The sequence below is a fragment of the Pongo abelii genome, chromosome 17 (genome assembly GCF_028885655.2).
Source record: "Pongo abelii isolate AG06213 chromosome 17, NHGRI_mPonAbe1-v2.0_pri, whole genome shotgun sequence".
NCBI classification, from domain to species: domain Eukaryota; kingdom Metazoa; phylum Chordata; class Mammalia; order Primates; family Hominidae; genus Pongo; species Pongo abelii.
The window spans coordinates 34,622,675-34,650,004 of record NC_072002.2 but is presented as its reverse complement, the minus strand read 5'-3'; the positions used below and the strand labels follow the sequence as shown (position 1 = coordinate 34,650,004).

Below are 27,330 nucleotides of genomic sequence, written 5' to 3'. Positions count from 1 at the left end.
AAATTGACAGAAAAATGCTTTGGAGCCCCAGGTGTTTTCAATTGATGCCAACAGAAACTAACCAAATGGAAGGCATTTGATGGGGGTTTATTTTTCCTTTGCAGTAACAGCGGGAACATGAAGCCGCCACTCTTGGTGTTTATTGTGTATCTGCTATGGTTGAAAGACAGTCACTGTGCACCCACTTGGAAGGACAAAACTGCTATCAGTGAAAACCTGAAGAGTATGTTTGGTTTCTTATCTGTGCTGTGTCCTGTTTGCATGTTGGTTGTCCTGCTGGCGTTTATAGTGAGTCGCAGTTGAGAGATAACCATATTCGCTGTTTTCACGGTGAAACGTTCTCAAGGCACTTAAACCAAGTCATCATGACGCCAAACATCTGGGTAAAAATAGAAAATTCCAATCACGTCTCTGCAGGCGTTCACATTTCCAGATGTTTGTATCATGTAGATACAACTTGCCAATTTTTTCACTGCATTTTTTTGTATCATCCAGATGGTTGGTGTCATCTCAGCACAGCTCTAATGAACAGTGAAATACTTTTCTAGCATTTGAAAAATTTAAACCATTAGAGTAATCTGTGCAATTATTCTTAAACTAGTGAAAGAATGGGTTGTAATTACATTGAATCTGGTTGTTCTGGGGCCATTAACTTGCAACCTTTGCTTGATGATATATACTTTGGGTACTTAATATTTAGAAGAACAAATTAGCTAAAATGTAGCTGATTTAGGGTCTGTAATTAAAATCAGAGTCAAGAATAAGCTTTTTAGTAGGCCACATTAGCTATTTTGAACAGGGAATGACAATGAATTTTAAACTTACTAAGGGCTTATTAAAGGTGTGTAAGACACGTCCATTGGGTTATTAAGGAAGCTTGTATTACATGGGATACTTTCTAGGTCTCATGCCTCCTTATTAGGTAACTGAAGCTGAAAGAAAGAGAAATTGCTGACTGTGTTTGAGGTCCCCAGCTGGGCGCTTAATATAAATTATGAAGAAAATGCAAAATTTTCTCTAATATAAACACACTTGAGTCTTAAATGAAATAAAAAAATGGATAAATGAAAACAAGGCCTGAGCAAGATGACAAGAATGAGGTTCAGTGAACTCTATTTGTTTAGGAGCTCACAAGTGAGGAACAGAAGGTATGGTCCGTGTGGCAGCTGGGTCCATGTGGCAGCTGACAGCTAATTCATTATGATCTGCTTTCAGAATATGAGCCTATAAAAGATCAATTAAGCCTCTCCTTAGGAGACACAAAAGGTTGCTGAACTCGGTGTTTTGTAATCTGATCAGATCTCAAAGAAAAAATTGCCACGTGTCTTTTAGGTTTTTCTGAGGTGGGGGAGATAGATGCAGATGAAGAGGTGAAGAAGGCTTTGATTGGTATTAAGCAAATGAAAATCATGATGGAAAGAAAAGAGAAGGAACACACCAATCTAATGAGCACCCTGAAGAAATGCAGAGAAGAAAAGCAGGTACAGTCATTGAAAATAATGTCTGTTCTTACACAGATCTGGACCAGAAATACTGCACTTGTTAGTGCGATTGATGAATTACTTATTTTCCTTAATAATAAATTTCATGGGTAGCTGCTTTTATTAGAGAAAAAGTTTGAGGGAAGCTTCAGATTTCCTTGAAGAACATATTTCGTGTAGGATAGGCTTCTGCAAGACTCCAACCCGGAATCTGGGGGATTCATCTCTGTTTAAGTGCTGCTTTCTCAAAAATAGATTATTCTTGGTCTCTTCTGAGTTAGGATACTGAGTCAAAAGTATTTGAAGAGTTTTTTTTTACTAGATCAGTGGTCTCCGGAGTTTTCGTTTTTTGTTTGTTTTTGTTTTTGAGACAGAGTCCCACTCTGTCATCCAGGCTGGAGTTGATCCTGCTCATTGCAACCTCCGCCTCCTGGGTTCAGGCGATTCTCCTGTCTCAGCCTCCCTAGTAGCTGGGATTACAGGCTCCTACCACCACGCCTGGCTAATTTTTGTATTTTTAGAAGAGATGGGGTTTCACCATGCTGGCCAGGCTGGCCTCGAACTCTGGGGCTCAAGTGATCCACCCGTCTCAGCCGCCCAAAGTGCTGGAATTACAGGCATGGGCCACCGTGCCTGGCCCAGAGATTTTTGGTCTCTCATTCCTATGACTAAAAAGTTTGTTACCACTCACTCCTAAATATATGCATATTCATTTACTTATGAATTAGATACATGAATTGCTACCATTAATATCTCAAGGTACAATATGTATTTAAGGTGAGATTCATCATTAGCGAGTGTGGATGTAAGTCCACATTTCAAATAATCTTCTAGATATTTTGAAACTTTTAGCCGACTTGCCAGATCTAATTAGATCACCACAGTTTTCCTTTGTCACTTGGCCAATAAAGAGCTCATAATGATCAAGTGTCAGCTCTGCCATTTGCTTTTGGTCCACTTGAGCTTAAATTATTCATTTTTAAAATCTGCCAAGTTTTTTTTTTTTTTTTTCAAGAATCTTGTTAAGCCTCCTGTCCATTTAGTGAAGGTTACTTTAGTTAAAACTAGATAATAAAATCCATCGGTCTACCTGAGTTCTCTTACATGGCAACTCATTACAATCGGATGCATGTGAACAGAGCAAGGGAACTATAGTCGATTCTTCTGGAATGTAGAGGATCCCCTTTTTCCCAAGGTCATCACATACAGTTGGGCGCACACAGTATCTGACATATGCATCTCAAGAGAGTACCATGTATATCCAATAATGCATCAGCCTAATCACTTTTTAAAATTCAAATAGCTTTATTTAATAGCTATAGCTTGAACTACATATTTTATCAATGGAGAATACATATTATATTCAAATGTCTTTGGAAGATGTAAAAAATCGTTCATATGCTACAGTATAAAGTTCAGTAAATTTCTAAATTATAGACATTGAATAGCTTGCAGTTTAATGACATTAATAATTAACATCACACTCAAAACAATGATTTTTTTTTCAAAAAGGTTATCTTCAAACATTACCCTGAAATCAAAGAGGAAATTAAAACTGTAATTTCCAAAATAATTTGGAAAATATTTTCAATTTTAATGTTGAGAGTAAATTACTTTTTAATTTTTATTTTTTGAAAAATGTTAAGTTGTAAAATACATATAACAAAATTTACCATCATAACCATTTTTAAGTGTACCGTTCAGTAGTGTTAAATACATTCATACTGTCGTGCAATCTCCAGAATTATTTTCATCTTGCAAAAACTGAAAGTCTATACATATTAAACAATGCCCCATTCCCCCCACCCCAGTCAGATTTTTAATTTAAAAATACAAGTGGAAGTTCTAATATTTTCTATCTATCCCTCTATCTATAAAGTTGGGGGCCACTGAATTCCAGATTGCTGCTTGCATCTTTTTACTTCTGAGCATCATGGCCTCTGGGAGTCCGTTAAGCAACTAGAGCCGGGTAGTGTGACGGGCTGACCCCAAAGCTGTGTGTCAGCTTCACCGGACTGGTTGATGTTGCAGCCCCACCTACTGCCCAGAGTCAGTCAGGGTTCTGGCAAGGAAAGGAGAATGCCTGACCAGCAGCTGCAAACCCTTCTCCCTTTTGGCAGTAATCAAAAGATTTTGAGGAAATCTAAAATAGCTCCTCATCAGGAAAATGTGGAAGCCCCTCCAGCTGGGATCTTCCCTGGTGGGCTTGTGAGCCTGGCCATCTGGGAATAGAGACACTAGATAGCACTAATACACTCTTCACAAAACACATTATCACATGGAATGCTTTGAACATCTGGGTAAACCACGACTTTCATTTTATAGCTAAGAAAACTGGGGTTTGAGATGTTTGTTAATTAACATGTTACTCCAACACTGTAATGAATGAACTGAGATAAAGTCAGCAGATGTGTGCACGGGAGACCCAGTGATTTTCCGCTTTTCTCACTTCCCTGAACCTCCTGGGAAGGAGGACAGGGTATACAGCTTTCACAAGAATATTCCACTTTGGGTGGTCGAGTAAGCAAACGTGGATTTCACTTCTGGCCCTGAAGAATCCAAGCAACTAGTAGAATTTTTGTTTATTCTTAAAAACCTTATTGTACAAAAATTCATTGAATTATAATCTTAAGTTTCAGGCACTCAATTAGAAAGTTAATTGGAAAAAAAAATCTGTTTAACCCTGAGTATCCCTCTCTAAAATTACTTAAAGCCTAGAATAAAGGTCAGTTTAGACAAATTATGAATTGGCAAATATGGTGTTAGCAACCCTAGTCTCCCAGTATTGAGCCCCACTCATTCTCAAGAGTACTGCTCAGTGGTGACCCAGCATCCTCACTGCCCCCTTCCGCCACCCCTCCTTATTAATATTTAGTGAGACTATCTGAAACTTATTAAGTAGGAAACCCTGGAGAAGGTTAGAGTGACTTGACCCCCAAATCCGGTTTTATTTGTGTGTGTTTTTAATGAAATGGGGTCTTGCTATGTTGCTTAGGCTGGTCTTGAACTCCTGGGCTCAAGGGATCCTCCTGCCTCACTTCCCAAGTAGCTGGGATCACAGGCACTGGCCACCATGCCTGGCTCAATGCCCAGTTTATATAGTACTTTTGATAAACTGTCAACCATAGGAATAGAGTTATAAGCGTGAATCTGCCAGTTGGTACAATGTCTAGCAGGAAATGGAAGGCGTCGATAGGATATTCCTTTAGGAATGTTTACCAGACAGAGGTCTACTTCTTCCATGGCAATGTTTCACTTCCAGAACTTGGGACCTGTGATTTGGTAACTGTTTTTTGTTCTGCTTCTGGGCAGTGAACGGAAGGAAGCCTGAGAGATATTATACTGGACTAGTTATAATAATAGATGTCTTGCCTATGATAATGGATACTAGGTATAATAATAGATGCCTTGCTTGTTTAGCTCATTTAATGCAAAGACCTTGAGAAGTAGATACTATTATTCCTATTATTCTTATTTGCAAATGAGGAGACTAAGGCTTATACATATTAAGTAATTTGCCCAAGGGTACATAGCCACTGTAGTTTGGAATTGGGAATATTAGGATTTTGGCTTATAAGGACAATGAGCAGAATATGTAAAATTGGGACTGATTGAGAAAATCCTGGAGGTATTGTTACTTGCCTTGGAGAAACAACCTTTTTTTTTTTTTTTTTTGAGACAGAGTCTTACTCTTGTTGCCCAGGCTGAAGTACAATGGCACGATCTTGGCTCACTGCAACCTCCACCTCCTGGGTTCAAACGATTCTCCTGCTTCAGCCTCCAAAGTAGCTGGGATTACAGGCACCCACCATGATGACCAGCTAATTTTTGTATTTGTAGTAGAGACAGGGTTTTACCATGTTGGCCAGGCTGTTCTCAAACTCCTGACATCAGGTGATCCACTCGCCTTGGCCTCCCAAAGTGCTGGAATTACAGGTGTGAGCCACTGCGCCCTGCCAAAAAACAACCACTTTAAGATGTAAGATTCAGCCGGGCGCGGTGGCTCACACCTGTAATCCCAGCACTTTGGGAGGCCAATGTGGGCAGATCGCTTGAGGCCAGGAGTTCGAGATCAGCCTGGGCAAAATGGTGAAACTCCGTCTCTACTAAAAATACAAAAATTAGCCAGTCATGGTGGCATGCACCTGTAGTCCCAGCTACTCGGGAGGCTGAGGCAGGAGAATCGCTTGAACCTGGGAGATGGAGGTTGCAGTGAGCTGAGATTGCACCACTGCACTCCAGCCTGGGCAACACAGCCAGGCTCTGTCTCAAAAAAAAAAAAAAAAAAAAAGATGTAAGATTCCAAAATTGTTCTACAAAGTCCAAGGACACACACACACTCCTGTCTGGGTCAAAATGTGTATTGGCAAGCTGGGGCCCTGGCAGTTTTCTTATGTGGATCATAGCAAATGCTACCTGGCTTAGCAGCCGAACTTTACAATGAGGACAACTGACAAATCCTAGCCAGGCAGAGAAGATGTGGAAGATTGTCAGTGCCCAGGTGATTCTTTGGGCTTAATACTCCAGGAAAGGGTCATTTCCATTAGCTCTGAGGCTGTCTTCTTATGGCCAGATCCACTATACTCACTTCATTCCCCTGCACGATATCTCGGCATGGAGGGGGCTGGGGTTCAGAAGTCCACACTTGCAGGGAAGCCAGAGGTTTAGGCAGGCGCACAGGAAGAAAGGTCTGTTGTACCATGGTGCTGACCCGTGAGGCACTCCAGGGCAGGGCTGAGGCTCGCAGGGACAGGTGCCACTGCTGCTGGGCTCCTCACCACCCAGAGCAGGACTTGGCCAAGTACAGCAAGCACCACAAGGGGGAGCGCTGGGAATATAAACAAGAAGAACAAAGCTTGTTTATTTTCCCATTTATACTTATTTAATATTACATTATATATAAATATATTTATTATATTACATTCTAATTGCAGAGATGCCATCCTGCGTCTCGGCAATTAGAATGTAACTCAGCGGGAACATTTAACTTGACATACAAGAATTGCACTTTCTTGCAATGTTTAAGGATATACAACAATTAAAGACAGCATAAATGAGAGAAATAAAATGTGCCAGCTTTATAAACTGTAAAGCCCATTTTCCCCATGCCCCAGTGGATGAGAATTGAAGACAGACTTACCAGTAAATAGGTAAATCACAGTTGTTCCCAGATCGGGATGGCATCTTCACTGTCAGGTCACCCACACCTAATGTCTCACATAGCAAACACTCAGTAAATACTTATTGAACAAATGAATGAACAGATGAATAATATTTACAGTCTTCAATAGGAATCAATCAGTGCTCTTTTCTTAAACTAAACAGAAAGCTTTGGGGGAGATCTGACAGCTGTGAGGCACCTGAAGGAGAAAGAATGAAAAAGCAGGTTAGAATGTGTACATTTCAAAGGGTGAAATCAACTAAGGTGCACATAGATCATGAAACGGAAATTGGACTTTTGTTTGTACTTTTAATTAGGAGGCCCTGAAACTTCTGAATGAAGTTCAAGAACATCTGGAGGAAGAAGAAAGGCTATGCCGGGTGTCTTTGGCAGATTCCTGGGGTGAATGCAGGTCTTGCCTGGAAAATAACTGCATGAGAATTTATACAACCTGCCAACCTAGTTGGTCCTCTGTGAAAAATAAGGTAAGAGAAAAAGAGAGCTCAAGATTTCACAGTTCTTAAGGCACCTATTTCAGCTTACTTTTTTATTAATTTATGTTAATATTTAGAATGGAGATGCCTGATCTGATAGAGGCCTTTTGCTTTCTAGAATCTAATACTAATGTTTACCTACCATCACCTCTGTATACGCGATTTATAAGGTAGAGCATCCATTCAGTGGACACTGAATGCATCTCTTAAAATATCCTGGCTTTCTGCCTTGTATTTGTTATTTGTGAACATGTTCCCATTAGATAGTAAGCTCTTTGAGGGCACAGATCATATCTTATTTGTCTTCATTTATGCATTGGTGGCATCCAGTAAATGTTTACCAGATTGCATTTGGAATCATAGCATTGCAGTCTCTGATTTCAATCCACATTAATTTTTCCTTCTGGAGGCCAAATATTTAAAGATATTCTCTGCTTCCCAAATCTCACCTTCAACATGTTTGACTCCTTATGCATAACATACACACACACACACACACACACACACCCCTTCACGTCCCTTTTTGCCCTACCCATGTATGTAGGACTGGCATGTTTTCTTTTTTGTACCCTTTGGTTATCTTCTGAGCAGAGGGATCACAGAGGGTGGTGACCTGAATAGGATGAGCTCTGCCCCACTAACGGCTCCAATTAAGCTAGATTTTCCTCCCCCTTCAAGAAGTAAGCTGAATACAAAATTGAGTGGAATTTCACGCTCCATATTAGAGCACATACTAATTAGAGTATGCTCCTGGCTTGGCAATGCCATACTCAATTACAAAGGGAGCAACTACTAAGATAATGAATGCGCCAAGTTAATTTGCCTCCACTATTAATTGCATCTGCTCTATTTTTAGAGCTACTGTCACCTGCTAATACACCAGAATATGGTATAATGGGCACCAGCAGGAAGTCAGGAGATTTGGGGACCATTCCCATCTGGGTCAGTTGTGTGATCTTATGAACATTTCTTGGGGCTTTAAAGGTTTGTTTTTATGGATGAAGAGTCAAGTAAACAGAAGCTGGTAGAGGGAGAGGCAGACAATCCACCCAAATTCTTTTCTTTATTTTTTTCATGAGATGGGGTCTGGCTCTTTTGCCCTGGCTAGAGGGTAGTGGTGCCATCTTGGCTTACTGCAGCCTCCACCTCCTGGGTTCAAGTGATTCTCCTGCCTCAGCCTCCTGAGTAGCTGGGATTACAGGCGCCTGCCACCACGCCCAGCTAATTTTTGTATTTTTAGTAGAGACAGGGTTTTACCATGTTGGCCAGGCTGGTGACCTCAGGTGATCCATACGCCTTGGCCTCCCAAAGTGAAAAGTTGACCTTTTTAGGCTATTGGTGGGCAATGTAAACCAGGAGAAATTTCAGATCCTGTTTCCATAGGCAAAGGCAAAGTCAGGTATAAGAGGGTTAAGAAATTATCTTAAAGTTAATTGCCTCATCCTAGCTTGCCCAGAATTGTTCTTGATTTGAAATGACTACTGTAAGTTGACTTTAAAATTTGCAATAAGAAATGGTCGACGGCCGGGTGCAGTGGTTCACCCCTGTTATCCTAGCAATTTGGGAGGCCGAGGCATGTGGATTACCTGAGCTCAGGAGCTCGAGACCAGCCTGGGCAACAAGGTAAAACCCTGTTTCTACTAAAATACAAAAAGAAATTAGCCAGACATGGCAGCGTGCGACTGTAATCCCAGCTACTTGGGAGGCTGAGACAGAAGAATCGCTTGAACCTAGGAGGTGGAGGTTGCAGTGAGCTGAGATGGTGCCATTGCACTCCAGCCTGAGTGACAGAGAAAGACTCCATCTCAAATAAGAAAGAAAGAAAGAAAGAGAAAAGAAGAAAGAGAAAGACAGAAAGAAAGAAAGAAAGAGAAAGAAAGAAAGAAAGAAAGGGTTGAGAAAGAAAATAATTTTTTCTTCCATTTCTGTCCCCTACTCTACTCCACAGATTGAACGGTTTTTCAGGAAGATATATCAATTTCTATTTCCTTTCCATGAAGATAATGAAAAAGATCTCCCCATCAGTGAAAAGCTCATTGAGGAAGATGCACAATTGACCCAAATGGAGGATGCGTTCAGCCAGTTGACTGTGGATGTGAATTCTCTCTTTAATAGGAGTTTTAACGTCTTCAGACAGATGCAGCAAGAATTTGACCAGGCTTTTCAATCACATTTCGTATCAGATACAGACTTAACTGAGCCTTACTTTTTTCCAGCTTTCTCTAAAGAGCTGATGACAAAAGCAGATCTTGAGCAATGTTGGGACATTCCCAACTTCTTCCAGCTGTTTTGTAATTTCAGTGTCTCTATTTATGAAAGTGTCAGTGAAACAATTACTAAGACGCTGAGGGCAATAGAAGATTTACCAAAACAAGACAAAGGCAAGTATCAAAAGATTACTTTTACTTAGAAGTTTACACTAAAGTCAAGTTTTGTTTAGCTTCAGAAATGGTAGACATTTCTGAGTCACATTGTATAGCGTTTCTTGAAGAGACAATTTACGGAAAATGTTTCAGAGCCTCTTAAAAGAAGCTTTGAAGTCTGCTAAACACCATCCCTCTTCCATCATTGTTGAGAACTGAACTCTTTCTAGAGCAAATTTTCAAAGCAGAAAGAAAAAATGCTAATAGGTTGGGCCGGGCGCGGTGGCTCACACTTGTAATCCCAGCACTTTGGGAGGCCGAGGCGGGCAGATCACGAGGTCAGGAGATCAAGACCATCTTGGCTAACTCGGTGAAACCCCATCTCTACTAAAAATACAAAAAATTAGCCGGGCTCAGTGGCGGGCGCCTGTAATCCCAGCTACTCAGGAGGCTGAGGCAGGAGAATGGCCTGAACCTGGGTGGCGGAGCTTGCAATGAGCCGAGATAGCGCCACTGCAGTCCGGCCTGGGCAACAAAGCAAGACTCCGTCTCGAAAAAAAAAAAAAAAAAAAAAAAAAGCTAATAGGTTGAGAACTTGAAAAAAAAAACCAGTTCCCTCATTTATTATTTCTTTATTTATTTTATTTTGTGACAGAATCTCACTCTGGCACCCAGCCTGGAGTACAGTGGTGTGATCTTAGCTCACTGCAACCTCTGCCTCCCAGGTTCAAGCGATTCTCCTGCTTCAGCCTCCTGAGTAGCTGGGACTACAGGCGTGCACCACCATGCCCGGCTAATTTTTTTGTATTTTTAATAGAGACAGGGGTTTCACTATCTTGGCCAGGCTGGTCTCAAACTCCTGACCTCAGGTGATCCACCCGCCTTGGCCTCCCAAAGTGCTGGGATTGCAGGTGTGAGCCACCATGCCTGGCCATTTCCCTCATTTATTAAAGCTCATGTAGATACTCAGCTCTATTCTGCTAAAGCATCAGAGAGCTTCTTTAAAATTGATCTGGAATCCTCAACTCCCAGTTTGAGGAGCCCACTCTCACATATAACCAGAGCAATTTAATGCGCTCTTCTGAATCACTACAATCATTCCTTAAATCATAAAGTGTATGCATAAAACCACAGAAAATGCTCATAAACCCCAAACTACAGAAATATTAGATAAGAATTGCCTTCTACCTACACTACTCATGCCTCATGGCATCCATGTTGGAGACACAATGCTGCTTTATGTTTTAAGGCAGCAGATATCTTCTGTGGGCTTCTATGGAGTAAATTAGATACAGCATTTGAGAAATGAGAGTTGCCATGAGGGTCACGTGTAGGATCTGCTTTCCTTTGTTACTGTATTGACCACTAAGCCAGGTTGAAGGCTGCTCTCCTCTGAGATGAAAAATAAAATGGGCTTCTTCTATCTATTTTTCTTTCCCTTCTTTTCTTTTTTTTTTTTTGAGATGGAGTGTTGCTCTGTTGTCCAGGCTGGAGTGTACTGGTACGATCTCGGCTCACTGCAACCTCTGCCTCCTGGGTTCAATCAATTCTTCTGCCTCAGCTTCCTGAGTAGCTGGGATTATAGATGCCCGCCACCACGCCTGGCTAATTTTTGTATTTTTAGTAGAGACGGGGTTTCACCATGTTGGCCAGGTTGGTCTCGAACTCCTGACCTCAGGTGATCTGCCCACCTTGGCCTCCCAAAGTGCTGGAATTACAAGCATAAGCCACCACACCCGGCCAGCCACCACATCTGACCCTATCTGACTATTTTTCAATTATATTAGCTGTAGCTGGCAACATCTGAATCAGATTCTCAAAACTGCCATGACATTACATAACTGGCCTCTACATATGAGAGGTTTACCTTTCAGAAACTGAAGCTAGGAAACAGTGCATTACATCCTTCAGGTCCCATCGTTCCATGAACAGAGAATAGCCATCATTATTGGAATTGTTGGGTTCTATTTCAGAGTCCAGTGGACTTTTTTAATAAGTCAAGTATTTGGTCTGGTATTCCATTCTGAGATTCCAAATTCATCAAATATTCAGAATTAACACCAGGCGAGCAGACTAGATCTATCCAGGCTGGGTGGTATCAAGTGATTTTAGCCTGACTGTTTAAATGGATATCAACTGTCTTGGAATAACATTGAGAATGTGTTCATTAGAACAAAAGGGCTCCTCCCCTCCATGTTGTGTAGCAGCCTTACACAAGCATTGGTTACATTCCCATGTGCACAGGACTGTCAGTAGTGATTCAGACATGCCAGAATCTAGGTAATTTGCCAACCACTGTAACCCACTCCTGCACACTAGCTACGAACATGGGTTTCCACTGTCTGCCACTATTGCCTTCTCATTCACACAGCTGGGGGCCAGCCCTACTCTCAGCTGCCTCACATATACCCTCCCTAGCCCCTCTGTGCCACTTCTATCTCAGTGATGACCTGGAGATCCAAGGTCCCCTGTGAATGCAAATATTAAAAACAAAATAGCAAACAAAAAAGTCTGTGTTACACTATTGTACTCTTCTTTCTCCAGTATCCCTTCCCTAGCCAGACAGTACACAGAAGCTCACCGCAGAGGAGACATTGTCTTCCTACACGAGCAAATGTGGACTGTCTATCAAGAATAGTCAGGCAGGGGCTCTACAGCACTTGAATGTGGTTTCCATCACTTTTCTGGACAGGCAGTTGGTGAGGAATAAGCCTACTGCCCCTAGAAAATCTGCCTAATGACTTGACACTTTTTGAGTTTTGCCCCTTGTGGTAGGCAAAATAATGACTGCCCAAAATATCCCCACCCTAATCCCCAGAACCTGTGAATTTATGTTATGTGACAAAGGGAAAGTAAGGTTGCAGATGGAAATCAATTTGTTAATCAACTGACTTTATTTTTATTTATTTATTTTTTGAGACAGAGTCTTGCTCTATCACCCAGGCTGGAATGCAGTGGAATGATCTTGGCTCACTGCAAACTCCACCTCCCGGGTTCAAGTGATTCTCCTGCCTCAGCCTCCCGAGTAGCTGGGATTACAGGCGCTTACCACCATGCCTGGCTAATTTTTGTATTTTGAGTAGAGGCAGGGTTTCACCATGTTGTCCAGGCTGGTCTCGAACTGCTGACCTCAAATGATCCACCCACCTCGGCCTCCCAAAGTGCTGGGATTACAGGCATGAGCCATCATGCCCGGCCTCAACTGATTTTAAAATAGGGAGAGTATGCTGGATTATCCAGCTGGATTCAATGTAATCACAGGGTCCTTAAAAGTGGAAGAAGGAGGCAGAAAAGAATTAATAGCAGCAGCCACAAGAGAAGGACTTGGCTCGACTTTGATGGCCTTGAAGACAGAGGAAGGGGCCAGGAGCCAAGGAATGTAGGTGGCCTCGAGGAACTGGAAATGGTATAGAAATGAATTCTCCTCTAGAGCCTCCACAAAAAACTAGCCCTACTGACATCTTTTTTTTTTTTTTTTTGAGACAGAGTCTCACTCTGTCTTCAGGCTGGAGTGCAGTGGCACCATCTTGGCTCAGTACAACCTCCGCCTCCTAGGTTCAAGAGATTCTCCTGCCTCAGCCACCTGAGTAGCTGGGACTACAGGCGCGTGCCACCACGCCCAGCTAATTTTTGCATTTTTTTTTTGAGACAGATGACATCTTGATTTTAGCCTAGTGAGACCCACTTCAGACTTCTGACCTAAAAGACCAAACAATAATGAATTTGTGCTGTTTCAAGCCACTGAATCTGTGGTAGCTGTAACAGAGCTAATAATAATAGTAACTGACCAACATTTACTGAGCAAGTTCTGTGTGGCAACCTTCATGGATGGGCCTTATTGGTCATGATTGTTTAAAGGGCCAAAATTAGAAAAATAGCTAACACTGAATTATGAACACCAGGAAAAGGAGAGCGGAAATAAAAAGAATCAGAAATATCTTGATAATTAATGTTGTTTTTGTTGAATATAGGTTCATTTTGGTCTCATATTTCTTTCCTACCTTGGTCTTTCTGGACCTCAGTTCCTGAATCTGTTGAAAGCGAATAGGTTCAGGAAAGCAGCTCTTGGAATTGTCTTCATTTGTCTTATGAATCCCTGGAAAGAACAGATGAGATCGTGTTCTACTGTAGCTTGACCAGTGCAAGGGGCCGGGAGACCTGGTTCTAATCCTGCCTTAGAGAGTGTTAGTTGACATTAATTTTCGCATGGGAGAAACAGACAGGCAGGTGGGAGAGTAGATGATTTATCTCAGTGACTGTACTGGAAGTAGCTCCCTGGAAGGGTTCTGAGGTTCTGTCAGGCTAGACTAAGTGAGGTGATGGATTGTGCTGTGGCTGCGGGGTGGGGAATTAGTGTCATATGGACCTAGAATTTGTCATCCTTGGTGTACATACCAGGTATTAATCTAGACGCTAGAGATAAAATGATGATTATGACACAGCCTCTGACTTCTAGGAGCTCAGACCAGAGAAAGGAAAACAGATTAGTGAACAATTACATCACCATATTGTGGGTAAAATGGCAGAAGAAGGTACCAAAAAATGACAAGATTAAAACGGCAAGACCAAGTCCCTTCCCTCAAGAGGCTTAGAGTCTAATGGAAAAGATAAGAAAGCAAACACTACATAAAGCAGGAATTAATTCTACACTGGAAATTCTCACAGGGCAAAGAAGAGGGTCCAGGAAAGCAGCTGGGAGAAATTGACTTTCTGGTCACCAAAGGGGATGGGTGCCTTACATGCCATTCCATTGAACAGTGCTTTGCTGTTTTTAAACTATGGACTTTGCAATTTATCTCAAAATAAAATGTTTCATTTTTAAATGCTGAGGATTTAATCTAACAGAAAATCATCAGGTTGTAAATTAGTAATACATGTTTCCTAATGTCAAACACTCTATCGGGAACCGCCAATTTTCTGTTGGATAGACTTCTCTTTTACACATTTTTATATGGATTGTTAATTCTCCTAGGGGAAAAAACTTCTCAAAACTTGATTGGTTTTAGGTATTTTCCTAAATCTTTGACCCCCTGTTCATAACAGTATATGCATCTCCACACACACATACTCACACACATATGTGTGTATATATATGTGTCTGTGTGTGTGTGTGCGTATATATACATATATATGAGAAATGCAAAAAAAGAATAGTAATAAAATAACCACCTATCACCCACTTTAGGAAACAGACATTTCTAATATCTTTGAAACTTCTTCCCAATTATAGCTTAAAAAATCAATTATTAAAGGGTTTTTTAAAATACAGAAAAGTCCGAGAGAAAAAGTGGTTCACAATAACCTATTTACTTAATCCTATTGACATCAGAAATACTAATGATATAAATCAGACACATGATTTTTAAAGTAATCAGATATATAAAAGAACAAAATAAATGAAAGCTGCCCTCTCCTACCTTATCAACTCCCTCTTCTAAAAGATAGTTATTAATAAATCTTCATGACTCCTCCTAGAAAGTAAAATTACATGCATTAATATATGTGTGTATATACTAATAATACATTTCTAGTAACGAGATTCTTTAATCTCATTCAAGAGTGTGCAATTTTTAATAGCTGTTCAGTTGTCCCAGAAATTATTGCACCAACGTGCATTTCTGGGTCTAAATGTAGGAAAAAGGGCCAGGCACTGTGGCTCATGCCTGTAATTCCAGCACTTTCGGAGGCCGAGGCGGGTGGATCATTTGAGGTCAGGAGTTCAAGAAACCAGCCTGGACAACATGGCGCAACCCCATCTCTACTAAAAGTACAAAGATTAGCTGGGCGTGGTGGCTTTCACCTGTAATCCCAGCTACTTGGGAGCCTGAGGCAGGAGAATCACTTGAACCCGGGAGGCAGAGGTTGCAGTGAGCCAAGATCCCGCCACTGCACTTTAGCCTGGGCAACAGAGCAAGACTCTGTCTCAAAAATAAATAAATTAAATACATACATACATACAGGAAAAAGATTTTGAAAGCACTGGTAAGAAAAAGCTGTGGCATTGTCTCCACTTCTTTAAAGTGCAAACTCTTATGACACTAACGTTTAAATGTTATGTTCCCTGTAGCCCCTGACCACGGAGGCCTGATTTCAGAGATGTTACCTGGGCAGGACAGAGGACTGTGTGGGGAACTTGACCAGAATTTGTCGAGATGTTTCAAATTTCATGAAAAATGCCAAAAATGTCAGGCTCACCTATCTGAAGGTCAATAATTGCTATTTTGTTTTTTATTCTACTTTAAGTTCTCAGGTACATTTTGTTATAAAGTTTCGGTGCCACAAGAGAAATAGCACCCGAATATAAAATTTTCTTTTTAATTCTCAGCAAGGCAAGTTACTTCTATAGAAGGGTGCGCCCTTACAGATGGAGCAATGCTGAGCGCGCACTTGACAAGGGAGGGGAAAGGGTTCTTATCCCTGACAACGCATGTGGCCCCTGCTGCTGTGTGGTTCCCCTATCGGCTAGGGTTAGACAGCACAGGCTAAACTAATTCCCATTGGCTAATTTAAAGAGAGTGACGGGGTGAGTGGTTTGGAGGGAAAAATGGTTATGACAGCAGGTAATCGGAATGAGTCAGGGCGGAGCAGGTAATCGAAAAAGGTTGCTTTACGAGGAAATTAAGTCTAAAAGTAGAAAGCAAAGAATTGAACATACTGACATATTGATTCTTTGGAAAGAAATTTAGAACTCACATCTAACAATTTTTTAGGGTTTCTTTAGTATTCTGGACAGAGGACAAAATCTCATTCTCACAAGCATAGTGGATTCATTTGCTTTCCTCCAAGCACTTTTTTTGCAGGCTCATTTCCATCTGGGGGCGTTCAGTGTAGGTTTATAAACTGGTTTTTTGTTTGTTTGTTTTATGAGACGGAGTCTTGCTCTGTTGCCCAGGCTGGAGTGGCACAATCTCGGCTCACTGCAACCTCCACCTCTCGGGTTCAAGCAGTTCTCCTGCCTCAGCCTCCCAAGTAGCTGGGATTATAGGCATGCGCCACCACGCCCGGCTAATTTTTTTCTATTTTTAGTAGAGACGGGGTTTCACCATATTGGCCAGGCTGGTCTCTAATGCCTGACCTTGTGATCCGCCCACCTCGGCCTCCCAAAGTGCTGGGATTACAGGCATGAACCACCGCGCCTGGCCTGGTTTATAAACTTTTATTATTCCAAAGTATGTCATTCTTTCACTTTCTTTAATTCCCTAATTGTTCTTGTGATTTTTTTTATGATTAATGACCAAACACTATCGTGTGCAAAAGAAAAACCTTGAGCAAATTAGCGCAACTCCTTCCTTCTTACGGCAAGGAAAAAGAACCCCTGCCCCCGACCATGAAAGAAACCTTTCATTCTGTAAATCAGTGTTTAGACAAGTGAAATTTTTTTTGAAAGTGGCATTGGCTCTTTCCCATTGGTGGGTTAATTAACTAATTAGCATTTAAATAGGGAAAGTGGCTTCTCCTCCCAAGCCCCAGGAATCCTTTTCCCTCCCTTTCTAGTTCCTTCCCCAGGAAGGAAATCATTCTCCCTTTCCTCCATCCCTCCCCTCATTCCCTTTTCCTTCTCCAGACTAAAAATAAAGTCACTCCTCCCATCCCATCAGGGCCAAATTACAAATTTTCTTATATAAAACAAGAGCTTTTGATTCCTATGCTTCTGCATTTTATCTCACTAAAGCCCTAAGGGAAGGAAATTTTAAAAGTGTGGCTAATGGCTTAGAGTAGGAAATTGGAAGATACAGGACAGACAGAAATCAGCACGTCAGTAAATTCTACAACACTAGCTGGAGATTTGGGGCAAGTCATTTATGCTGTCTAGGCCTCAGTTGAGTAATTTGTAAATAAAGGACCCAAGATAATCTTTGGGTTCTAACAAAATTCTTCTGTAAAACAGTGGTCCCCAGTCTTTTGGCACCAGGGACTAGATTCGTGGAAGACAATTTTTCCAAAGATGGTGGGGCAGGGGGCACGTTTGGGGATGATCATCAGGCATTATTCTCCTAAGGAGCGCTCAACCTAGACCCTTTGCATGCACAGCTCACAATAGGGTTTGTGCTCCTGTGAGAATGGAATGCCTCCGCTGATCTGACAGGAGGCGGGGCTCAGGCAGTCATGCTTGCTCACCTGGGGCTCACCTCCTGCCGTACAGCTCCGTTCCTAAGAGGCTACAGGCTGATATGGGTCCATGGCCCAGGGGTTGGGGACCCCTGCTATAAAGGAAGTTCAGAAAAATCAGATTATAATTCATTTACTACCAAGTAATAGCTCTTGTGCCCTTAACTTCCCACAGTGAAGACCACTGGCGTAATTTATATCAACACAAAGAACAAAAAGCATAGTCAGTGGAAACTCCTGTCCCTCCCTTTGCTTTCTCTCCTCAATCTAACAATGAGCAACTTGCAACAAATTTCGCTGTTCAGAGAAAAGGGAGAATGGAATTGTTACAATAGTTTCTGTCACGTAGGCTGGAGGGCAGTGGTGTGATCTTCGCTCACTGCAACCTCTACTTCCTGAGTTCAAGCGATTCTGCTGCCTCAGCCTCCTGAGTAGCTGGGATTACAGGCATGTGCCACCATACCTGGCTAATTTTTGTATTTTTAGTAGAGACGGGGTTTCACCATATTGGTCAGGCTGGTCTCGAACTCCTGACCTCGTGATCCTCCCACCTCAGCCTCCCAAAGTGCTGGGATTACAGGTGTGAGCCACCGTGCCGGGCCAACAAATTGTTACAATGTTAAACAACATAATATCCTAAACACATTGGCTTTTAAAGTATCATCAGATACACCACAATACTAATAAAGGTTACCTTTTGGGTTATAAGATTAAAGATGATTTTTAAAAATACTTCTTTCTGTATTTTCCAAACTTTTAACCATAAACATAAGATATTCCTTGACTTAGGGTAGGATTATGTCACAACCCATCATAAATTCGAAAAATCGTAAGTTGAACCATTGTAAGTTGGGGACCATATGTACATGTATGCATATATGATATTAAAAATTATTAGACATCTTTAAAATTTGGCTTTTTAACATATTACTTTTATTTAATCACCTTGCTCAAGGAGCCTGTAAATTACATATTAATATTCTCCATTATGAAATAAATCTTTCCATTGTGCAAATTAATGCATTGTAGAGGTTCTAAACATCTATATGCTTTCCAACTCAAAAGGAGTAAGGTTCCCTTTCTAATTTTTTTATTCAATTAAATAAAAAAACATGAATTTAATAGAGTCTATTAAATTAGATCATTATTCGAGTGGTTAGTAAACCTGTTTAGAGTCGACAACACTCCCTTTCTCTTTTGTTTTTTGAGCTGGAGTCTCGCTCTGTTGCCCAGGCTGGAGTGCAATGGCATGATCTTGGCTCACTGCAACCTCTGCTTCCCAGGTTCAAGTGATTCTCCTGCCTCAGCCTCTCGAGTAGCTGGGATTACAGGCACCCGCCACCATGCCCAGCTACTTTGTTGTATTTTTAGTAGAGATGGGGTTTCACCATGTTGGTTAGGCTGGTGGCGAACTCCTGACCTCAAGTGATCCACCTGCCTCCGCCTCCCAAAGTGCTGGGATTACAGTCATGAGCCACCATGCCCAGCCCCTTTCTCCTTTTTAAATATCACCAGCCTGGGTTCTTTGTGGTTTTTTTGTTTGTTTGTTTGTTTTTTGACACGGAGTCTTGCTCTGTCGCCCAGGCTGGAGTGCAGTGGCACAATCTTGGCTCATTGCCACCTCCGCCTCCCGGGTTCAAGCAATTCTCCTGCCTCAGCCTCCAGAGTAGCTGGGACTACAGGCGCCCACCACCACGCCCAGCTAAATTTTTGTATTTTTAGTAGAGACGGGGTTTCACCATGTTAGCCAGGGTGGTCTCGATCTCCTGACCTTGTGATTCGCCTGCCTTGGCCTCCCAAAGTGCTGGGATTACAGGCTTGAGCCACCACTCCCGGCCTCCAGCCTGGGTTCTTCTTGCCACTGAATTCTCAGGTTAGTTGGGCTAGTGAGGAAGTCAGGTTACACGGGCCACAGAACAAGAACAAGGATTGTTCTCTCTCTCCCTCTTCCACTTCATTCTCCCTCAGCCTCTCCCCACCTCAGTAGTTGGTCTTTTCTCCCCCTTCTTTTGAAAGCAGAGTCCATTATACAAATGGATTTGTCTATTTCTCCACGTCCCTCTTGTGCCGAATTTTCTGCCATGGACACATCTACCCCACCTTAGAATGTATATTAGACAATTTTGACATCTAGAATGTCTTGTTGGGCAGAAAAGGGTTTGGAAAGCGTTGCTCCAGGTAGCTTTGATTATAAACTGGACCTTTTCGTGGAGTTACCTAGAGCAGTTGAGAGTGCTCTGTCTCCTGGCCAGGTGCAGTGGCTCACGCTGTAATCCCAGCACTTTGGAAGGCTGAGGTGGGCAGATCACCTGTGGTCAGGAGTTTGAGACCAGCCTGGCCAACATGGCGAAACCCCGTTCTACTAAAAATACAAAAATTAGCCAGGCGTGGTGGCATGAACCTGTAATCCTAGCTACTCAGGAGGCTGAGGCAAGAGAATTGCTTGAACCTGGGAGGCAGAGGTTGCAGTGAGTTGAGATCAAGCCTCCAGCCTGGGCCTCAGAGCAAGACTCCGTCTTGAAAAATAATAATAATAATAATAAATAGATAAATAAAATTTTAAAAAATTAAAAAGGAGTGCTCTCTCTCCTGAATTGCTAACTCGAGGACTCTCTCAGCCTGTTTTATCATTTGGAAGGGGGAGTAATATATCTGCTTCATACACATCTTTAGAAGATTAAATAGAATGTCTGAAATATCAATGATTCTCATTATTCAAATATTTGTTTTTTAAGTTACAGTTGCAAGGTTATATACAGAAGCATAGGTTTTTATAACAGAAAAATATACACTTAATATACTGACTTCTTACAAAAATAGTCCTGCTCAAGCATCCCATCTATGTATCATTAACAACTATTTCTTTCTACCCAGCTAAAATAGATTATTAATAATCCCTGAATGTCACAAGATAATACAGAATAAATCAGATAATACATTAAAATGCACCTGATAATCAATATGCACCAGATAATGGATACAGTGTACATCAGATAATACAGTACAAATTCAATGAAAGTTTACTGTTGCAAAGGTAAAATGTAAAGAATGTCCTAATGTGCTCCCATGCTGCTTAAAACTGTTATTATAAATTGCTTTTTATTATAAATATATAAAGAATGATGTAATAGGCCAGGCATGGTGGCTCACGCCTGTAATTCCATATCTTTGGGAGGCTAAGGCAGGAGAATAACTTGAGGTTAGAAGTTCGAGACCAGCCTGGCCAACATGGTGAAACCCCGTCTCTACTAAAAATATAAAAATTTGCCAGGTGTGGTGGTACGCACCTGTAGTCCCAGCTACTCTGGAGGCTGAGGCAGGAGAATTGCTTGAAACCAGGAGGTGGAGGTTGCAGTGGGTCGAGATCGAGCAACTACACTCCAGCCTAGGTGACAGAGCGAGACTTTTTCTCAGGAAAAAAAAAAAAAAAATTCTCAGTCACCTGGATTGAGAAATAGAACATTACCAAAACAGACAAAGCCCCACTGTGTCCCCCTCCACATCACATTCACTTTATCTCCTCAAAAGGAAAGTGCTATTTTGAATTTGGTATTAATTATTTCCTTGCATTTCTTCCTACTCATATCATGTGCCTATATACATATAATATATACACATGCCTATATCATACATAGCAATGTTTTACATTTTGATTTTTGTATTGTCAATGTAGAATTTTTAAACTTAAAAATATGCTTCATACAGCCAGGCGTGGTGGCTCATGCCTGTAATCCCAGCACTTTGGGAGGCCGAGGCGGGCAGATCACGAGGTCAGGAGTTCGAGACCAGCCTGACCAATATGGTGAAACCCCATCTCCACTAAAAACACACACACACACACACACACACACACACAAAATTAGCTGGGCGTGGTGGCACGTGCCTGTAGTCCCAGCTACTCAGGAGGCTGAGGCAGGAGAATTGCTTGAACCCAGGAGGCAGAGGTTGCAATGAGCTGAGATTGCACCATTGCACTCCAGCCTGGGCGACAGAGCGAGACTCCATCTCAAAGAAAAAAAAAAAGAAGCTTCATAGAAACATGAAATGGGCACATGTCTGGCTGAGTGCGGTGGCTCATGCCTGTAATCCCAGGACTTTGAGAGGCCAAGGTGGCAATCACTTAAGGCCAGGAGTTCAAGACCAGCCTGGTTAACATGGTGAAACCCCGTCTCTACTAAAACTACAAAAATTAGCCAGGCATGGTGGTGTGCACCTGTAGTCCCAGCTACTCGGGAGGCTGAGGCACAAGAATCACTTGATCCCGGGAAGCAGAAGTTGCAGTGAGCCAAGATTGTGCCACTGCACTCCTGCCTGGGTAACAGAGTGATACTCTGTCTCAAACAAAAAAGAAAAGAAAAAGAAAGAAAAGAAAAGAAAAAGAAAAAAGAAAAGAAAAAGAAAAAAGAAATGGGCACATGTCAAATGTTAATTTGACTATTTAACTTATTAATGAAGGAACCAGGAGGGTGTTAGAGCTGGGTCAAAGAAGTATAAGAGAGACTGGAGTGCTTACAGTCAAGGACAGACAGAATGCTGAAAGATTATGAAATTGGATATAAGTTAGTTAATATTCAAAAGGGCAACTAAACTGGAAATCTTGCCATTATCTTTTCTATCAGACTAAAATAATTTACATCTCTACTAGACAAACATTTGCCACTTTTCAATCCATAATTTACAGGTAATTTCATGGAGTCTGGCCCTAATCAACAGTAAATACTAAAGCCAACAAAGGATCTCTTCCCGAGACCTTGAAGTGATCTTTGAGTGGACCCCTTAGACAATAATTTAGTATGACATTGAAAGGACACACAAGCCTGGGCAGCTTAGTGAGACCCGCCTCTACAAAAAAATTAAAAATTAGCCGGGCATGGTGGTGTGAGCCTGTAGTCCCAGCTACTCAGGAGGCTAAGGTGGAAATAGCTCTTGAGCCCAGGAGTTTGAGGCTGTAGTGAGCTATGATCATGCCATTGCACTCCAGCCCGGGTAACGGAGCGAGAACCTGTCTTGAAGAAAAAAAAAGAAAGAAAAGAAAAGAAAAGAAAAAGAAACAAAAGGAAATGCAGCCATTCTTTTGCCTTTTCCAAGTTCTGGATAATTTTTCTTTCTTAACAATATAAATATTATCACTTATGTATTCTTTTGCAATATGGCTTTTCACTCAGTGTAGTTTGCAAGGGTTAGCCATGTGAATGCGTGCTGCTGTAGTTCATTAATTTACTGTTGTATGTTGGTCTATGTAGGCATATCACAATTTATTTATTCATTCCCTAGCTGAAGTACATTTGCTTTCAAGGTTTTGCTGTTATAAACCAATCTCATACCTTTAATTAAATAATAATTTTGTCTCTTCAGTCAGCTTTGATTTACTTTGTTCTAATACCAAGCACACAACTATAATTATAATTTCTTTATTGATAAATATAAAATATTTTCCAAAACATCACCAATCTTTTTTTTTTCACTATTTACTCTACACCTTTGGTCTTAATTTAAAGCGGCTTCACTATATGTGGTTCTTTTCCTCTTTTCCCATACTTATTACTGGTACTGGACATATACATCCAAAATCAAATAGTAATGTCCTTTTTAAGGGATAAATGGGATGTGATGTAGAAGGGGCATAGTAAGGACTTCATCTGTTTTGGCAAATTTTTTCTTAATATAGGTGGTAGGCATGTGGAATTTATAACAAAAAGTTCTGTCTCCAGCCCAGTTTCTGTTACATAAAACCATATAATTAACAGTTAAACTGGATCTGGTTTGACACAGATGTAGGCGATATTAATAATTACTCCAGAACAACAGGCATAACTAAAAACTCCCACAGGCAAAAGGGGAAAATAGAGAATGTAAGGGCTGGGACGTAAGCCCATGTTGCCCACCTCCAAGTTTCACGGACTTTTTCCTTCTCCACGTTACTTTCTTCTCTGCTAGACTGTCCTGATGTACCTGCTCTGCACACAGAATTAGATGAGGCGATCAGGTTGGTCAATGTATCCAATCAGCAATATGGCCAGATTCTCCAGATGACCCGGAAGCACTTGGAGGACACCACCTATCTGGTGGAAAAGATGAGAGGGCAATTTGGCTGGGTGTCTGAACTGGCAAACCAGACCCCAGAAACGGAGATCATCTTTAATTCAATACAGGTAAAGGAGAGACCCAAGAGCAGATATGGAGATGACATGTGCATACCTTGATTTCACTGTTAATTTACTTATGAATTGTATCTGAATTTGAAAACAAGCTGTAGGAAGTATTCATATTTCCATTGTGATTGCCTTCAGGCTGACTTGATTTAACGTAGTTCATGGTCTTTAGAAAACAAGAAAGTCCATAAAGAAAATCAATTTAAAACACAAAATACTTTCTAATCTAGAAATGGCTAATTCTGCTTAGAGTTATAGGGCTATAACTGACAGAGGTAACATTGAAGAAATCTGGCCAATGTAGTTTTTAGGAGAGAAGACTTACAAATAAAGCAATTTGGGTTCAAAATTTGACTCTGAAACTTACCAGCTGAGTAAGCTTGGGAAAGTACTTGAACCATTCTAGGCCTCAGTGTTCACCTCTAAAATGGTAACAATCATAGCTATCTTAACATGTACACCTATAAAGTGATTAGTATAGATTTCTTATATAAAACAAGAGCTCTGTAAATTATAGCTCTTATTAGTTGCTGACACAATAAAGCCACTGAGTTATCTTGAGAATTAAATGTTTATATGTTACTCTTCATATAAAAACATATTGCCAGCTGGGCACGGTGGCTTATGCCTGTAATCCCAGCACTTTGGGAGGCTGAGGTGGGTGGATCACTTGAGGTCCGGAGTTCGAGACCGGCCTGGCTAACGTGGCAAAACCCCGTCTCTACCAAAAACATAAAGAATTAGCCAAGTGTGACGACGCACACCTGTAATCCCAGCTACTCAGGAGGCTGAGGTAGGAGAATCACTTGAACCCGGGAGGCAGAGGTTGCAGCGAGCTGAGATCGTGCCACTGCACTCCAGCCTGGGTGACAGAGTGAGACTCTGTCTCAAAAAAAAAAACAAAAACAAAAGTAAAAACATATTGCCATCTTAAATTCCACCTATACCATGACTCCCAGATTCAGTCAATAACTTTTTGCATAAAATGCAAGTGACTTTTCTTCCTAAGACATCCCCCCTCCAACACACACACATTACCCTAATCTACAAATGCACCAGGCTAGTGATTCCTGATGAGGCTGGTTTTGAGGGGTTCCCAAAAAGACCTGGATACAAAAATTACTGGGCAGAGCAATTGAAGATGCAATATTCTGTGTAGCATGTTAGGTTATGTTGGTGCCCTATCTAGATCCCTGGGGATCCCTTTTACCAGCTCCCACTGGTGCTGGTGCTGCTGCTAACTGCTTATCTCTGAAACTTTCTCCCAAAGATTGCCCTTGGAGCACTTATGCCCCAGAGCTTCCTGCAGGATCAGGCTGAGGCCAATGGTCATCTGAAGCCATATCCTTACTTAGCTTCTTTCACTTCTCTAGTTTGCTTTCCTCATCCCCTTAAAAGTTGCACCTGAGAGCATTTCCTTTATAAACCACTTCTGTCAGAATCTCAGGCACTGCTTCTAGGAAATTAGACTTACGGCATTCTATAATCCAGCATTTCCCTCTTTTTTCAAACTACAAAGCTGTGGATCATGCATGATTTGAGAAATAAGTTTAGAAAGTCACAGCAAGCTCATTAAAAAACAAAATTAAAAACCATACAAAAAATAGAATAGAACAAAGTAGAAAATATTAGCATGCATTGCATTTCATAAGTCATATGCACATCATGGAATTTCATTTCCATTTTGTATGTAGACATACATGTGTGTTTTGAGTAATGATATCAAGTGTATTCATTACTACAGACCACAGTCAAAGAGTTTTGAAAGCCACTGTTCCAATCCCTGCCAGCTCTCTGATTCTATAACTCCATTAGATCATACTTGAGGAAGGTAAAATAATTCAACATATTTGATCATCCTCCCATATGTAGACTTTAGTTTAACGAAGAAAAAATCTTGTCTTGAAGAATAAAACTTGAAGAAAAACTTTAGCAGTGCTTTCAACATTTAGAAATCTACAGTTAATATTTAGTTGTTTTTACCATTGTCAGTATTTTATATTCTGTGCTTCAATTTAATTCCATTCTAGTGTCTCTGAGTAACACTAACAGATTTATCTAAAATTCTTTATGCTGATAACAAAGGCACATCTGTATAAAAACCTCTACATAAAATAAAATTATTGTTTTCAATTATACATTTTTATGACAATTATTACCACTAAAGAGCATTTACTAGGTGTCAGGCAATGTTCTAAGAAATTTTTCCATATGTCAGATCATTGAATACCCTCAATGACCCTATAAGGGAAGAAGAATTCTTTCCCCAGTTTTTCAAATGAGGCACAATGGAAGTTAAGCAACTTGTCTGAGCTCACACAGCTAGTAAATGGTAGAACTAGAATTCAAACTCAAGCAGTATTTCTTTAGAATCGGTGAATGTAACCACTTTGCTAAACTGCCTGTGAAGTTACTTTTCTCAAAACAGCTCTTATTTCACCATGTAAAGAAAAGTACAAACCCATAAAATAGCAAGTGCTGAAGAGAAGCCTTATGAAAGAAATATACAAATTCCAGCAAATGAAAACAGTTATGGCCCCTGGTTGAATAATAGTTACATGGGTGCTGACTTTACAATTATTTAAACCAAACATAAATACTTTTTGCAGTTTTTATGTATGTTATACTCACAGAAAGAGAAGGGAAAAATTTTTAAATCATTCTCTTAAGGTTACATCAAGTTGCGTATCAGTTTAGTTCCATTTAAATGATTCAAATCAAAGTCTATGCATTTGAGAATTCATTAAGAGAGTAACATACATGTTATTCATTAAGAGTAACATAAATTTTGCATTGATTCTTGCCAAAATCACACCTACAACCATAAATTGTAAATTTCTAGGAAAACTCAGTACGAAACTTGGTGCACTGCAATAAAGTTTGTGGCACAGACAGTAATACTCAGCAAACATCCCACCTCCTCTCTCACATTTTCCAGCTCCCCTTGTGGTTAAACGTTGCCATGTGGCAAGTTCTGGCCAATGAAGCGTGAGCAAAACTGAAAAGGGTTCTTTGTAGACTGAGACAGTGAAGAGCCTATGTGTGCTCATCTATTCTCTTTTTCTGCTGAGGGCACAAAGAAAGTCATGAAATCACATGCTACAGCTATGAGATAATGCGGCTTTGCCTACCAGGCTCCTCAGTGTTTACTGGTGTGGAGCCCTTGTAACGGACACATAACATGAACAAGAAATAAATCTTTGTTGCATGAAGCCCTAGGAATGCCAGCACTAATCTGTTACGTCAGCACAACCTAGCCTATCCTGACTAAGGTGGTATTAAATTACTATTGAATGTGTATTGGGATTTAGTAATCTTTTACTGTATAATCCTTCTTCTGTAGGTAGTTCCAAGGATTCATGAAGGAAATATTTCCAAACAAGATGAAACAATGATGAAAAACTTAAGCATTCTGCCTTCCTCTAATTTCACACTCAAGATCCCTCTTGAAGAAAGTGCTGAGAGTTCTAACTTCATTGGCTACGTAGTGGCAAAAGCTCTACAGCATTTTAAGGAACATTTTAAAACCTGGTAAGCAGAGTGCCTGGTTAGGAATGCCTTGTTGACAGG

At 40.9% G+C, this 27,330-nt stretch overlaps 1 protein-coding gene across 1 annotated transcript; it reads left to right on the top strand.

Annotated features, from left to right (window-relative positions):
* Positions 1 to 104: 104 nt before the first annotated feature.
* CLUL1 (clusterin like 1) lies at positions 105 to 27,295 on the top strand. Its single transcript, XM_024235802.2, has 7 exons — positions 105 to 223; positions 1,333 to 1,481; positions 6,960 to 7,127; positions 9,085 to 9,517; positions 15,567 to 15,704; positions 23,546 to 23,760; positions 27,104 to 27,295. The coding sequence occupies exons 1-7, from the start codon at positions 118 to 120 to the stop codon at positions 27,293 to 27,295; spliced, it is 1,401 nt and encodes a 466-aa protein (XP_024091570.2). The 5' UTR covers positions 105 to 117.
* The last annotated feature ends 35 nt before the right edge of the window (positions 27,296 to 27,330 follow it).